The 15,970-nt window shown below is 39.3% G+C and overlaps 1 protein-coding gene across 1 annotated transcript in view; it reads left to right on the forward strand.

The window, feature by feature from the left end:
- CDKAL1 (CDKAL1 threonylcarbamoyladenosine tRNA methylthiotransferase) overlaps positions 1 to 15,970 on the forward strand; it is a 1,106,309-nt gene that overhangs the window by 360,258 nt on the left and 730,081 nt on the right. Inside the window, exon 9 of the mRNA XM_077493830.1 lies at positions 14,532 to 14,635. Within this exon, the coding sequence (XP_077349956.1) occupies positions 14,532 to 14,635 (104 nt within the window). The remainder of the gene's footprint in view (positions 1 to 14,531; positions 14,636 to 15,970) is intronic.

Raw genomic sequence — 15,970 nt, forward strand, 5'->3', positions numbered from 1 at the left:
TGCCCAACCTTTTGAAGAGCAAGGGAGAAGACTGTGATTATTTCTACTGGCTAGCGATAATTGCATGTAAATCTGGCAAGCTGGTTGTACCCAAGTTGATGGCTCGATGAACTTGGAACATTCTGCCTGCCCATACATGGTTTGCATCTCACTATTCGAATATTTTATGGCCGGCCCAAAAGCAATCAGCAAATTGTAGAGCTTGTGCTGTAAGCTCTCAGACAGCCCAGCATGCAGGGGACAGTCTAAATGCTCTGATTGGATGCACTATGTATTAACTATTTATTTGTAGAATAAGGATTTTTTTAAATAAAATAGAAACAACTAAATAAACTGGTAAAATATATCTCAAAAAAACTTCCCAGCAGCTACTGTGGCAGCACACAGGTAAAATCACCTGGTTGTATCCAGGATGGGAAATATGTGTGTCCTAGATTCAGGCTTTATGCAGACTTTTACAATTAGAGGGGAAGAGTTAATGAGCCCAGCTGTAGTAAGTGGGCTCATTAAGACCTCTACAAAAAACCCCAGCATGCTTAGGGAGATGCTCCATCCTGGAACCAGTTTTGTGTTGTATAGACTGGGGAGTGTGTCACCTGTACTGTGCGGTGAGTTAACGCCTGTGTGGCAAAACCTTTACAACAAAGGCAGGGACTGGTACAGCACAAGGCTGTACCCAGTTGTTAGACAGGGAGTCTATGTGTGTAGTTAGAGGTCAAGCTGACCAGGATTTATTTTCTTGTTTTATTTTGTTTGGCTGTTATATGTATCACTGCATGGAGCATAAATAAACCGGATCTTTTGTTTTTTTGAACCTACACCGCTGTCTGCTGTGCCTGACTTTGTGTTGTGAACCCATCCAGGGGGTCACACACACCCGCTGCCGAGCTAACCCCTCACACTACCATAAAAAGTTGTACCCCTAATTAAACACATCAAGATCACATGAAATGTGTAACTTGGCAGCACTGAAATATATAGCACAACTATATATCATAATATCACGAAGAAACATTAAATTGTAATATTAAAAACAATCAAATCTCTGTCGATGAATGTACTAAAAAGAACCATGCATATAATTCGAATCAAGTCTCTTTAGCAATCAATGTGCTTGCAAACCTTAATATCGTGCCAAAAATAAAGGTGCTTTTAGAAAATATGAGTCCTTTTCTAGTCAATTCTGTGCATTCCTATTTCACAAAGTGCCTCAGCGCTTCAGCCGGTAACAAATAAAGTGTTCCAGTGCTCACACCCCAGTGGTTTGGATACCTCAGCAGAAACGAATGACAATCTAATAAAAGAAAGGTCTATTATCGTTTTAAGCGGAGAATTTTCAAGCCAGTGGAGAAACCTTTATATATACACATCACTTCAGTTGATTCCTACTATAAACGTCAGGACCATGTAAGGATATACAAATCACAAAGGGGCCTCATCACGTAAAACCGTAAAGTATAATCATTAAAACAAGCATGTAAAATGCAAAACCTGGCAGCCACAACAATTCTCCCTCACTGCTTTTTTTTTTATAGTGCCATCATCCTTGACTGTGGTCCTGCACATGTGCATACTCGCCATGACCAGAAATGCCATGGATGGGTTAAAACATAAAATAAAAATAGATCTATCTATCTCAAGAGTGAGTACACCCCTCACATATTTTATTATATCTTTTCATATGACAACACTGAAGAAATTACACTTTGCTACAATGTAAAGTAGTGGGTGTACAGCTTGTATGTAAATTGTGTAAAACGTGTAAATTTGCTGTCCCTTCAAAATAACTCCACACACAGCCATTAATGTTTAAACCACGGGCAATAAATGGAAGTACACCCTGTAGCCTTATGAGTTTAAGTTAAATCTCCATTAATACCTGTACAATATTGTAATTAGAAATATATTTCAGTTAGAGGGAAATATATATTTAAAGTATTGAGTGTTGTGTTGGTGTTACTGTAATTAGTTCAACTTCAAAGCTTGGCCTTTTGTTTTCCCTGATAACATCTCACCTGGGAAGTAAACAACAGCTTTCTTTGACTCATCCAATCAGGCTGTTCCCAATATACATTTACTAGGTACGGTGACCAATTAGGGAGAATTATATTAGCCACACTACAGAAAGTAGGGGAGATATAATGCTTTGTGAGTAAGCTAACTCACTCTGGTGTGGGAACACAGGGCAGTCACCATGGGCTGACCTGAAGTTAACAGGTAATCCAACTGTAAACTTGCACCTTATATTGTATTGTAAATATGGTTCTGTGAGTAAATTGTAAATATCATGTAAGCCAGGGGACCTACACTGTACATTGTGTTGTAAATACTGTTGGGTGTGTAATTTGTATGTATTATGTAACCCTATGCATAAATGTGTATTGCGGATTGAACTACCTCTTTTGTACAAAATCTCTCAGATCTAGATATGTATATGTCCATACTACAATGAGTGAGGTGTATGCACATAATCATAAATACTAGGCAACAACCCCTAAGGGAACATGTCCAAATTGGGCCACCCAAAGTGTCAATATTTTGTGTGGCCATCATTATTTTCCAGCGCTGCCTTAGCCCTCCTTGGCATAGAGATTTTAGAGCTTCACAGGTTGCCACTGGAGTTCTCTTCCACTCCATGAAGACATCTCCGGGCTGGTGGATGTTGGAGACCTTGCGCTCCTCCACCTTCTGTTTGAGGATGCCTCACAGATGCTCAATAGGGTTTAGGTCTGTAGACACCTTTACCTTCAGCTTCTTTAGCAAGGCAGTGGTTGTCTTGGAGGTGTGTTTTGGGTCATTATATTGAAATACTGTCCTGCGACCCAAATGGAGGGGATCATGCTTTGCTATAGTATGTCACAGTACATGTTGGCATTCATGGTTCCCTCAATGAACTGTAACTCCCCTGTGCTGGCAGCACTCATGTAGCCCCAGACCATGACACTCCCACCACCATGCTTGACTGTAGGCAAGACACACTTGTCTTTGCACTCCTCACCTGGTTGCCACCACATATGCTTAACATCATCTGAACCAAATACGTTTCTCTTGGTCTCATTAGACCACAGGACATGGTTGTAGTAATCCAAGTCCTTAGTCTGCTTGTCTTTGGCAAACTGTTTTTTTTTTTTGTGCATCATGTTTAGAAGAGGCTTCTTTTGGGGTTGACAACCAGGCAGACCAATTTGATGCAGTGTGCGTCGAATGGTCTGATCACTGACAGGCTGACCCCTCACCCCTTTAACCTCTGCAGCAATGCTGGCAGTACTCATTCATCTATTTCCCAAAGACAACCTCTGGATATGACGCTGAGCATGTGCACTCAACTTCTTTGGTCGACCATGGCAAGGCCTGTTCTGAGTGGAACCTGTCCTGTGAAACCGCTGTGTGGTCTTGGCCACCGTGCTGCAGCTCAGTTTTTGGGTCTTGATAATCTTCTTATAGCCTAGGCCAGTGGTGGCGAACCTTGGCACCCCAGATGTTTTGAAACTACATTTCCCATAATGCTCCTGCACTCTTCAGTTTGGTTGAGCATCATGGGAAATGTAGTTCCAAAACATCTGGAGTGCCAAGGTTCGCCATCACTGGCCTAGGCCATCTTTATGTAGAGCAACAATTTTCAGTTCCTCAGAGTTCACCTAAAGGCACCTAAATTTCATGGATGGATCTTTATCCCAAGGTTTCTAACAGTCCTTGTTGAGTATTTTAGCAGCCTCCAGCAAACTCAAGCTCTCAGACAGGTGTATTCATAAACTCCTCTTCACCACCACTCCTAGCACCACTTCCTGTCTTTAAGATCTGCTTCCTGGAGGCTCTTAAGTCAGTCCTCTCCTGATTAACGCTATTCCCAGAAATTCCTCACCCATTCTGGGTGACCCCTTGAATACTATCAAACTTCCCTTAACCACTACAATACAGGGCACTTTCGCCCCCTTCCTTCCCAGCCCAATTTTCAGCTTTCATCTCTCTCGCACTTTCAATGACAATTGCACGGTCACACTACACTGTACCCAAATTAAATTTTTATCATTTTGTTCGCACAAATAGAGCTTTATTTTGGTCGTATTTATTCACGACTCTGTTTTTTTATTTTTTACGATACAAGAGCAAAACAAGCGGAAATTTTGAAAAAAAAACAATAATTTATTTTTTCTATTTTAACCACTTCCCGACCAGCGCACGACGATGTACGTCGACAGAATGGCACGGGCAGGCATATTGGCGTACATGTACGTCCAATATTCATTGCCGCCGTGCCATCGGGAGCGCGCCGCCGGCGGCGCGCTCCCGCGCTGGTCGGGACCCCCGTGAGTCCGGTCGCGGGACTCGATCGCCGCGGGCATCCCCGCGATTGTCACACGGAGCGGCCGAATGGAGGAAATGCTGTATAAACAACATTTTCCCATTCTGCCTAGCAACTAGTGACGCTGATCTCTGCTCCATGTGATTGGAGCAGAGATCAGTGTACACTAAATGACAGCCCAACCCCCCCACAGTTAGTAACACACCCCTAGGAACACTTTTAACCCCTACACTGCCACCCACTGTTTAACCCTTTCACTGCCAGTGTCATTTACACAGGAATCACTGCATTTATATAGCAGTGATTACTGTATAAATGACAATGGTCCCAAAAATGTCAGATGGGTCCCCCACAATGTCGCAGTCACAATAAAAATCGCAGATCGCCGCCACTACTACCAAAAATATGTAGAAGAATACGTATCGGCCTAAACTGAGGGAAAAAAATGTTTTTTTATATATTTTTGGGGGATATTTATTATTACAAAAAGTAAAAAATAATGCGTTTTTTTCAAAATTATCGCTCTATTTTTGTTTATAGCGCAAAAAATAAAAACCGCAGGGGTGATCAAATACCACCAAAAGAAAGCTCTATTTGTGGGAAAAAAAGGACGTTAATTTTGTTTGGGAGCCACGTAGCACGACCGCGCAATTGTCAGTTAAAGCGACGCAGTGCCGAATCGCAAAAAGTGGTCTGGTCTTTGACCAGCAAATTGGTCCGGTCTGAAAGTGGTTAAAAGAAATCCAATAAAATCACAGTTTGTCATAAATTTAAGCCAAAATGTATTCTGCTACATGTTTTTGGTAAAAAAAAAAATCAGTTGAGTGTGTAATAATTGGTTTGTGTGATCACGGACATATGTACGCAAATGATCATGTACATGTGTGCAGGTGATTACGTACATATGTGTGCAGATAATCATTTGAACATGTGATTTTAGTGGGACATATGTGGGGGACATGTTTTTTTATTTGGGGACATGTCTTTTTATTATTTGGGGACATGTGTATTGTGGTGACATGTGTGTTTACACTGTAGGATTATACTAGACTGGTGATCAGTTAGTAAAAAGCTGTAAAAACAGCTCATACTCACTGATCACCAGCCGGCTGCAGCGATCTGCTCTCCTCTCCTCAGAGATGACTTCCGTGTGAGGAGAGGAGAGCCGATTGCCCAGCAACCGGCTGTTTGTTTACATCACATGACGCCCGTGATTGGACACGGCCGTCATGTGATCAGGAGGGCCAATCACAGAGCCTTCCTGCCGATCCGAGATGCGCCGTGTCTGGGTGACATGAGCACATCGGGATCGCACCGCTGCACGGGCGTGTGTGATCCCCCTCCTTCTAAAGGACGTTCCTGAACGTCCAGTCAGAAGGAGGCGGCTCCCACCTGGCCGTATATGTACATTGGCCGGGTGGGAAGTGGTTAAAGGGACCATAATCCAAATATTGGTGATATATAGTACCCGTGCAAGACCAAACCTTGGTGTCCTGTGTGTGTATGTATATATATATATATATGTATGTATGTATGTATGTATGTATGTATGTATGTGTATATATATATATATATATATATATATATATATATTATGAGATGCACTTGTCACTAAACCCACATCATAAAATCAGCGGCTTGTCCCCGACGCACAGCACTTCTGCATACAGAGTTGTCCTCACAGCTCCTCCCCTATCAATAAATTCTGTGTTCAGCAAAAACCTGGTCGATCTTACTGTTTTCTATCTCCTCATTCTGTCCATGTCCCCAATGCATTTTGCAGAACAGTTCTGCACATGATCAGTTTTCAGTGCGTTTTTATGCTGATATGTCCTCCTTATCACATCTGAGCAGTTCATGTGACTATAGAGTCACATATGTGGGTTGTACACACAGTGGTAAATAATAGCCAACTCCCTCCCCCTTCTCCAAGCCCACTAACCCGCTAGACACAATGGGGTTGGGATATTACATGTAGATTAAAGAAAAAGGTACTTGGGTGTTTCATGTTTTTTTTTTTTTTCTTTTTTTTTTATATAAATAGTTAAAGTGCCATCATTCATATAGAGAAATAGAAGGGACAATGTAAATGAAACTGTGTTTTTAGTATCGCTTTAAAGTGTAAAGTGTTTTCAACATGACCCATGTTTCTTGTGGCATTCTGCATCTGTTGAATGTAGCATATGTCTTGTTAAACCTTTGCAAGAGCTGGGATTATACCAACACCCGGTTTTTGCTTGCTTTTAATCACGCTTGAGGCAGATTTATTGGTGGTGAATTCATGATTTTACAGTCAAAATTGTATATTACCAGCTCATGCTAATCCGGTTTCACTTCATAAATCTTTCAACATTGTTTCTCAGGTGTCTCAAATGTGGAAAGGTTCGCTGGCAGAATTATGTCAGATCTTGTGGTGTCAAGGCAGCTGTTCTTAAAGTCACATTTTCATCAAATGTCAGTTCTTGAATGTACAAACTGACAGGAAAGAAATATAGAGCTTGCCTTTTATCTTTATACTATCAGTAATGAGACTGCTGACACAGCATTTGGGGATGTCTGTTTTCTCAACGTGTCTCATGAGATCTATTAAAACTGACTTGCACCGTCACTGCAGCATCTATGCTGTCTGGTCAGTCTTCCCACCTTTCTTTCTTAGATGAGAGCGGTTGACTTCCAGTAACGGTTTAACCTTTGTCTCAGACAATGTAGCACTCCAACTGGGATTTTTTTTTTCAGGTGTGAAAACCCGTTAGCTAGGAATATGACTTAGATCATCAAAGTCCTCCTGCTCAAGTCTTTTAATGTCCCTTTGAAGGTAAAAAATTGGCCCAAGGCAACTTTAGCCACGCAGTAAAGTAGGAAAAGGCACCATATGCTAGCATGAAGTGTTCCATCCTGTCATTTTTTTAAAGTCTTACAGCTCAGGGAGTCTGTGCTAGATTATGTGCTGTTGTTTTTTTTTTATTTTTTTATTTTTTTATTTTTTTTCTTCTCCCCCCCCATAGGTTCAACAGTACTGAATGCACTCTTTTAAGTGGCAGATTTTTGTTATTATAAATATTTTTTCCTTTTAGGTTATAGATCATGTAACATAAGTAAAACTCGTGTGTGGCAACTCATCATTTTACTGAGTGCTTACGATTGATAAAATAATGTAACAACATTGACCTGTTTAAAGTTGTGACTATTTTATAACAACTTTACAGCTAGTTGTTTTTATGAACGTTTATTCTTTTAAGTCAGTAGAAACAAACCTACTCTGGGTACAGGGCAGAAATAGTTACGTTTTTGGACAAGAGTAAGGTGTGAATGCATAGTCAAGGCTTTTAATTGGGGACATAGATTAAATAATTTGTATCAATTGCCTTGTTAAACTTTTTCTAGATATCGAGAACTAGTTCACACCACATGCTTTTCAGTTAACTATTATTTTTTGTTTTTTTCTGCATCCAAAACGCAGAAAGTAGGTTACATGGTTTTCAATTGCATAGTGCACATAGTGCTTGCAGTTCCAGTGTGTTGCTGTTTCAGAAAAAAAGTAGAACATGCTGAATTTTTACTGTACTGAAATGTAGTAAAACGCCCCGGACCCAAGTACAGTGGGGGGGGGGGGAACCGAAGAGGAAGAAAAAACGCATGTCAAAAATGTGCATGCACAAATGCATTTGGAACAGATCCGGAGCATGTTGTTTTGTTGTGAACTATCCTTACGCTGACATTTTTGGTCCATTTTTCTGCAAAACAACCCACATAGTTTTCCAAATGCAATGTGTTTTTTTTCATTATAGTTGAATCGCACCTTTCCAAAAAAAAAAAGTGCTGCTGCCCAAATTATTTAAGTAATTCTGCAGAGTTTTCTCTATACTCTTGATGGTATGCCAACAATCCTGCTCTGGTCCTGAATTGAATGCAGAATTGCCACGCTCATGTAGTTTGTGCCTGCTTCCACTGCAGTGGGATGATAAAATGTTATAGGGACCTGGATAACAATATTTTTACTGCTGATACACAAGCCTGTAACCGGTCAGTCAGCACTTTGCCCACTTCATCCTGCATGCCACTGCCTCTGCTGCTGCAACCCTCCCATTGTGAGCTGCAGTGTCTGGGAGGGGAGAGCATGTGACACAAACGGAATGCGATGTAAGCCTTATCTCCATAATCATGCACACAGGGTAAAGGAAGTTATTGGCCCACAGGATTTGTCAAAATCAACAGATTTTTTTTTTTTCACTTGTCGAGCAAATAAACCAAAATACTTTGATTTATTTAGCAAATCAAAAGGGAGCAAACAAGGCAATTATGTCTCTTTGATGCTGGCACTTCTAAAGGAGAAGTTATCTGGGAGATGTAAACAAATGTAATCCATTCATGACAGTTGAAAACATTGCTGTTACACAGTATGAACACCAATCTCTCTTCCCCTAGTCAGTCCCAACCCCCCTACAGTTAGAACACACCTAGGGAACACAGTTAATCCCCTTGATTGCCCCCTAGTGTTAACCCCTTCCCTGCCAGTGACATTTATACAGTAATCAGTGCATTTTTATTGCACCGATCGCTGTATAATTGTCAGTGGTCCCAAAAATGTGTCAGAAGTGTCCAATTTGTCTGATAAAAATCGGAGATCGTCACCATTACTAGTAAAAAAAAATGCCATAAATCCATCCCTTATTTGTAGCTGCTCTAACTTTTACGCAAAGCAATCAATATACGCTTATTGCAATTTTTTTTTTTTTTTACCAAAAATATGTAGAAGAATACATATCGGACTAAACTGAGGAAAACCGTTAAAAAAAAAAAAAATGTGGGACGTTATTATAGCAAAAAGTAAAAGCTAGTTTTTTGTTTTTTTAAATTGTTGCCCTTCTTTTGTTTATAGCGCAAACAATAAAACCACAGAGGTGATCAAATACCCCCAAAAGTAAGCTCTATTTGTAGGGGGGGGGGGGGGGACGTCAATTTTGTTTTGGTACACCATTGCACAGCCACACAATTGTCAGTTAATGCGATGCTGTGTCATATAACAAAAAGGGTCTTGGTCAGGAAGGGGATAAATCCTTCCAGGGCTGAAACGGTTAAGGAAGAAACTCCCATATAGCACAGTTAGAGAAAATGCATGTTTATTTCTGTATCAGTTTATTCAGAATAGAGAAAAGCCCAAATCTGCATTATAGTTTCTTAAATGCCCATGCAATGTGTGTAAAAAAAGAGGTTCGGCCGTTTTCTTTTTAAAGTCCGCAACTACAAACACTGTAGCTGCTGACTTTTTAATAAGGATGCATACTTGTCTAGCGACCCCGCAATGCCGCCCCCCCCCCAGACTGATATGGTCACCGGATCGGGTCCCAGCGCCGCCATCCTAAGGTTAACAGGCAGTGGAGCCTTGTTTTCTGGGACACACACACATGTCCCAGAAGGCAACAGGGCCGCTCGCCGAAGAGGAGGAACTGAAGAAACATTTTAAGAATATTAATGGCATTTTCTATTTTAGGGTGGCCCTCCGCTTTAAAGGTTTAATCCAATGTATGTCATTGCTATAACAACTCATTTCAGAGTATTTATTTGTATTATACATTTTTTTTTAAAAGCTGTCCATAATTGTTTGTAAATGACCACTACTGTAAAAAAACTGATTTGAAAAAATTATATTCTGATAATACATATCATAGTAATATTCAGTAAACCTCTTTTTATATTGCATGTCTTTATATTCATCCTCACACATGAATGCAGATTAGACTTTCTAAAAGTGAGGGAAGTTGATTCAACCTATAAAACTGACAGACATGTTTGAGTAGTTGCAGAAACTGTTAAAATGAAAAGAAATTTTGAATTCTTTAAAGTAATCTATTTTGTCCCATCCCTGTCACTGTCCGTTCTCTGGAAGTATTGCTCTTCTTCTAAATGTGCAGAAGTAATACAGGCACGTGGACAAAAGATTCTTATACCAAATACTGTCATCATATGTATTGTCTCTAGCTATCAGAATATTATGTTTCTCGGTACAGGTCCTCTGCCAAATAAAGGTCAGAATTCTCTCATTGCACACTACCAACAAGCTAAAAAGTCAGGCATCTGGTTAAGGCAGCCCATAGATGATTCTTAGCCAGCAGAACACAATAATTACTGCTAGCAGCTATAGCTGCTGACAGTAATCCTATGTAGAAAATCTCAGACAAGGCCGATTGTATTGAAGTTGATTGCTGAACCGAATTTTGATCCATGTATGGTTGGCTTTAATCATGAATGAATGTTTATGGCTATGGGTGAGAGCGGATCAAGATAACATCCTGGCACTGCTGGAGCCTGATTGATAATCATCTTAAGTCTAGAAGTAACAGTTGTATAGCTTTTTTCCCACCTTTTCTTTACTCTATTTAGAACTTTGACAATTTCTAAAAATTGTTTTCAGTAAAGTCATTATGAAAAATAAAGCATGATTGTGAAAATGAATATTTACTACTTTGGTGCAGCAAGTGTAGGTCCAGGCTAGTTCCTTTTTACCAGTCTGAGATAAAAGGGTATGCATATTGGTATGATTTCTTTTTTTCTTCACCAATTTTTGAGGTTATTGTTAACATATTATGCCATTGGATGTGCCATGTTGAAAATCAACAGCAATTTCAAACCTTCAACAGTGTGCAACTCCAAACTGGACATCTATATTAATTTCACAAAATTTGGCAGTGCAATTCAGATAATTCACAAAATGGAACTTTCTATATTCACTCATCATACCAGTTTAGATACTAAATAAATCTCAGGCATTGTAGAAGAGTGCTAAAACCATTAGTCAGAAATACTGGTAGTTTTTCGCACGATAAAACGGATTTACTGAGGATGATCAACAATATACATTAATTACTACCAAACACACTTGTAGTGACTATGGAGATGTTAAATTGGTATACCACAACATCCCTCACAAGGATAGGATTGCCTATGTCACACACTATCATCCCCACCAAATTCAGTGCTGTGGATGTTACAGAGCTCACTGAATTCATTCTAAAGCTGGATCTACACAAATTAAAAATTTGATCTGTGTGTGTGCCCTCCCTGTTCAACAGAAGTTAATTGGTGGACTACAGAAAAAAAAACTTGTCTTTGATCAGCCACTGCAGCCATGCAACACTGATCAGTGTATTCTGACAGTGGAGTCATCACTGTCATAATAATGGGAGAATCCTTTTGTTTTTGAAGGTAGAAAAAAATATATATATGCATTTATACAGAGCTTAACACATAGCTCTTTCAGTTTCAAAAGCATAATTTATTTTTAGTGTATGGGTACTACAATGGGAAGTAAAATGGCGCCCCAACAAGCTAGCCTATTTAAGGCAGACCTGGAAGAAGAATTACTTAACAGCATATGGCAAAAGATATATACTTGCTATTGCTATATTGATAATATTTTCAACAAAAAAGACAGAAGGTGCAAACAAAAATGGGCTATTCAAGCACACATGTAAATTTCCGAGGCACCACAATATCCATTATTTATGACAAACTGCACACTATATTATACAAGAAACCTACTGACCGATGCAACTATCTTCGCTGTTCCAGCTCCCACCCCCAATACACCAAACGTGCCATTGTACGCAGCCAATTTACTAGATACCATTGTATATGCGCTGTCCCAAAAGACAGAAATACATACCTCAGAATTCTCGCTGAATCCTTTCAGAAGGGATCAAAACCATCATTAGAAGCATAAACACTGCCTTGAAAACCCAAAGAGAAAATCACCTAGAATACAAAGAGACAAAAGCAAATAACCATTTACTTCTACTAATCGCCTACAATCCAGCAGTAGAAGGGATAGGAAAGATAACCAAAGATCTGCAACCCATCATAATAAAAAATAATAATCCAACCTGCAATGCTGACTTTCGGACACCCCCCCCCCCCCCCCCCCAACCTTAAGCCTCACACACGATGACTGTTTGCCTTATATCCGACAGGTGGTACGCTCCTTCAGATTATTGTTGTCCAACTTTCCACCAACTAATTTTGGATGGCAGGCTAGTAAATTTAACCCGGACAACGTTCTGTTTTCGTACCGTGTGTACACAAGTCCAGCACACAAAAGTCCAAAGTACAAACACGCATGCTTTAGGCATAAATTAATCAGCAGGAAACTTCATTCTGATTCCAGAGATGCAAGAACAGAACCAAGCCTTGCAACAACAGCGATATTACAGGATCATACAGCTGTGCCTCCAGAAATGTGGCGTAACTTGTCCAATGCAAAAATACAAGTAAGAACATTGGCAAAACAAGTCGGAACTTACAGAATTAATTTTCGAAGACACATCATGAAAAACATAAGGAAGAAAATAATTTTCCTAAATCACTAGCCAACAATTTTAAGACCACTCCTCACGTCTGTGGCTCTTACCCCCACCCCCCTTCCTATTCAGTAGCCCACTTCTTAATCGCGATAACTAGGCCAGTTTAGTTACCATTGCTGTGTAAGTGAGGGGTATTATACTTTGTGTATTAGTCCTGCTTGGACCTTAGGAGAAGGGGGTGCACCCCAAAAACTTGTCCTGCCATTTTCTTTTCTTTTTTGGATATACTGTACATGTGAGAGATCTGCTAAATGTTAATGAACAGATTTAACGTGTACGTGCTTTTTTTATTTGTAACTATACATGTACATGGGGAAACTATATTTACTCGTCACTTACGAAATTCTTTAATTCCAAATTTGTAGTTATACACATCAGTTTTGTTGTTTTTGCTTCTACTAAAGATGGTTTGCAAGTTGGCTGCTTCATTAAAAACCATGCACTACCAATGTGATGGATATTTTATCTCAACTGTTTAAATCTAGAAGTGGAGTCATAGCATAGAGAGCTGCTGAGAGGTTTTTCTAGTGGCTAATCTTATTTACTAGAATATTGCACATGAAAAAACAACAAATATGAGCGCTGTATAAAAAAATAAGGCTGAAATAACTTGAAATATGTTCTCATTAACACTATAATTTACTGTCCCTTTTCCTGCTTTGCTGACACTAGCCTTTTCTGTAAACATACCTCAGTAGCAGGAGCTATGGTTACCAATACATCTGAATGAGTCAGCTTTGCCCACTCTTCACTTTTTTTGTCAGCCTGAGACTGTCAGAAATAGGGAATCCTGTCCTAGCCTTTCTCTGCAAAATCATTGCCACAGGCACACTTTATATTGTTTGGCAAATAGATTTATACAAATAAACAATATAAAACCAACTGTATATTTTCTTAGGATTGAAAAAAAATCCTCATTAACCTGTTCTGTAAATGATTTGATTTCACATTACTGTAGTAAAGAATGTATTTTTTTTTTTCTTGGAAAGTCTTTCTTGTAAAGAATGTAATATTAATGGTAAATGCCAATCCTAATCCTTGTAACACAAGAGTTAATGAGGATTTTTTTTTTTTTTTAAACCTTATTTCCACATCTCACCCTACCATCTCTATGAAAAGGCAATTGACACATAGAGTAATCACTATGTGGGTGAAGTTGATGGGAAATTTAAAATTTTATTTGTTAGGGGTGGGTGATAGACTTCCCTAGAAAGATACATTTTAAGGCTATCCTGAAGGGTGAACAGTGTAGCAGATGGCTAGGACAGGGAGTTCCAGAGGAAGGGAGAGGCTCTGGATACGTTTTGGAGATGAGCATTGAAGACTAACCAGGGGGCTAAAGAGCAGGAGATCTTAGAAGCGAAGGGGATAGTTTGTGATATTTTATAAAAAGGCTTTTGGTGTAACTTGGAGCAGAGTTGTGGATTGCTTTTTAAGTAGTATTTAGAACAGTATGTTTTGGGTGACAGGAAGCTATTGGAAGGATTGACAGAGGGGGTTTGGCAGACACTGAGCAATTGGATAGATGGATGAGTTTGGCAGCAGCATTTATAATGGAATGAAGGGGTGGATAGTTTAAGTATCGGTAGCCCTCAGCGGCAATGTACACTGATAGCGAGATGTTTAAATCTAAGGGCTTACAGGGGCTGAAAAAAAAAATCATAACTAAAATTGTGCTCTGAATAATGTGGCTATGCAGATCCTTACAATCATTTTTAAATAGTTTCGAAAAATCCAAAGGGATGTCCTGGGCTTTGTTTCTATACAGAACAAGTAATTGGGAATTCACAAGTTTGCTACAACCCTTGCAACCTATTATGTTTTACAAGACAATTCTGCACTGTTCACACAAACATTGTTTTATTTTATAGATGCCTAAATGCGTGTACCTACTGCAAAACAAAACATGCAAGGGGAGAGCTTGCTAGTTATTCTATAGAAGAACTGGTTGACCGAGCGAAACAATCTTTTCAAGGTATGGTCAAGCAGTGACATTTTCACTTGTTTTATTTTAGGGGGTTGGGGATATTCTATGTTTATAGGAACCAAGCACCTGTCAGTTGCAAGCATTTTCAAGCCTGGTAGTGTCTACAGGAACAAGGTAAAAAAAAGGGGGAGAAGGTTTGTTAATGCACATGAATAATGATTGCACATACACAGACGCAAGTTTCATTCAATGATATTTACTTTCTATTTGGTAAAAACAAAATACAATTATATTTACTTTCTATTAGGTAAAACACATCAAAAATATCTATTTTTAAGGATTTATAGTCAAGTACTGGGATCATTTTAAAATTTTAAAATAGAAGGCTCTGATTACTTGGTTTCCAAATATTGTAATTTTCTTTGGCAACCTGCAGTAAGCTTGCAACATGCACAATACAAACTTTGCAAATTGTATGTGAGAAAAAAGACTCATATTAACTCAACAAAAATTGGTTGCTGGCAGACCTGTATTTCTGTATGCCTCCACTTATACCTCCACTTATGCCTGATCTCTGTGTCTGTCTATCAAAAATTCAAAAAAGCTCCAAAAAAGTAAACATTTAATGTTTATCTTATCCCCATAAACTTTTCCCCTTTTTTTATGGCTTTATAAACTCTAAAAATTAAACAACTTCTCTGAGACTGCTATGACTCACTGTGTAACGAGAACAAACTTGGAAGCTTGGGGCTTCTCTTGCTAGAGGATCAAAAATAATTATCCATCCAATCAAAGTTGGATAGCGTATGGGGCTTAAGAGTGGTGCTAATTGATGGACAGAGGCAGCGTTAAGTCCAAACCAAAAAAAAAAATTGCTGCCACAAAGTAAAGTGGGAAATTGAAGAACTCTGTCAGAAGTTATCAAAATGAACACTAAATTATACAATGTTAGCAAAGCAAAACAACAATTCCAGAGGCATGGGCTGTGAAAGTAATCATTGGTCTCCTGGCTCAGCTAACTAAACAGGACTGCTGTCTTTAGTGGGCTGGAAAACCAGGCACTGTAAGAGAAGACAGGAGTAGAAAGCGGCCAATGGTGCGGTACATTTTATTACATGAAATGGCATTAAAAACAGTGTTATACAATCACAAATGTCTTGGTGTAATAGGCATATCAGCAGCTTAGAAGTGAGTCCTTAGTCTGCACAGAGTGCACCTCTCCTGTTTCAAGTTGTTAGGATCGCCAAAATGTGAAAGGAATGAGGAGTGATAAACACGTTCCTGATTGGTCACATCTTTGAAAGTTAACTGGAGTTTCCTATGTACCAGCTCTTTGGATCTTCACACCGACTTCTCTAAAGTCATCTTACCAGCTTGCCAACC

Source organism: Lithobates pipiens, unplaced genomic scaffold, assembly GCF_037356315.1.
Source record: "Lithobates pipiens isolate NorthernLeopardFrog02 unplaced genomic scaffold, aLitPip1_a1.2 Scaffold_19, whole genome shotgun sequence".
In the NCBI taxonomy this organism is placed as follows: domain Eukaryota; kingdom Metazoa; phylum Chordata; class Amphibia; order Anura; family Ranidae; genus Lithobates; species Lithobates pipiens.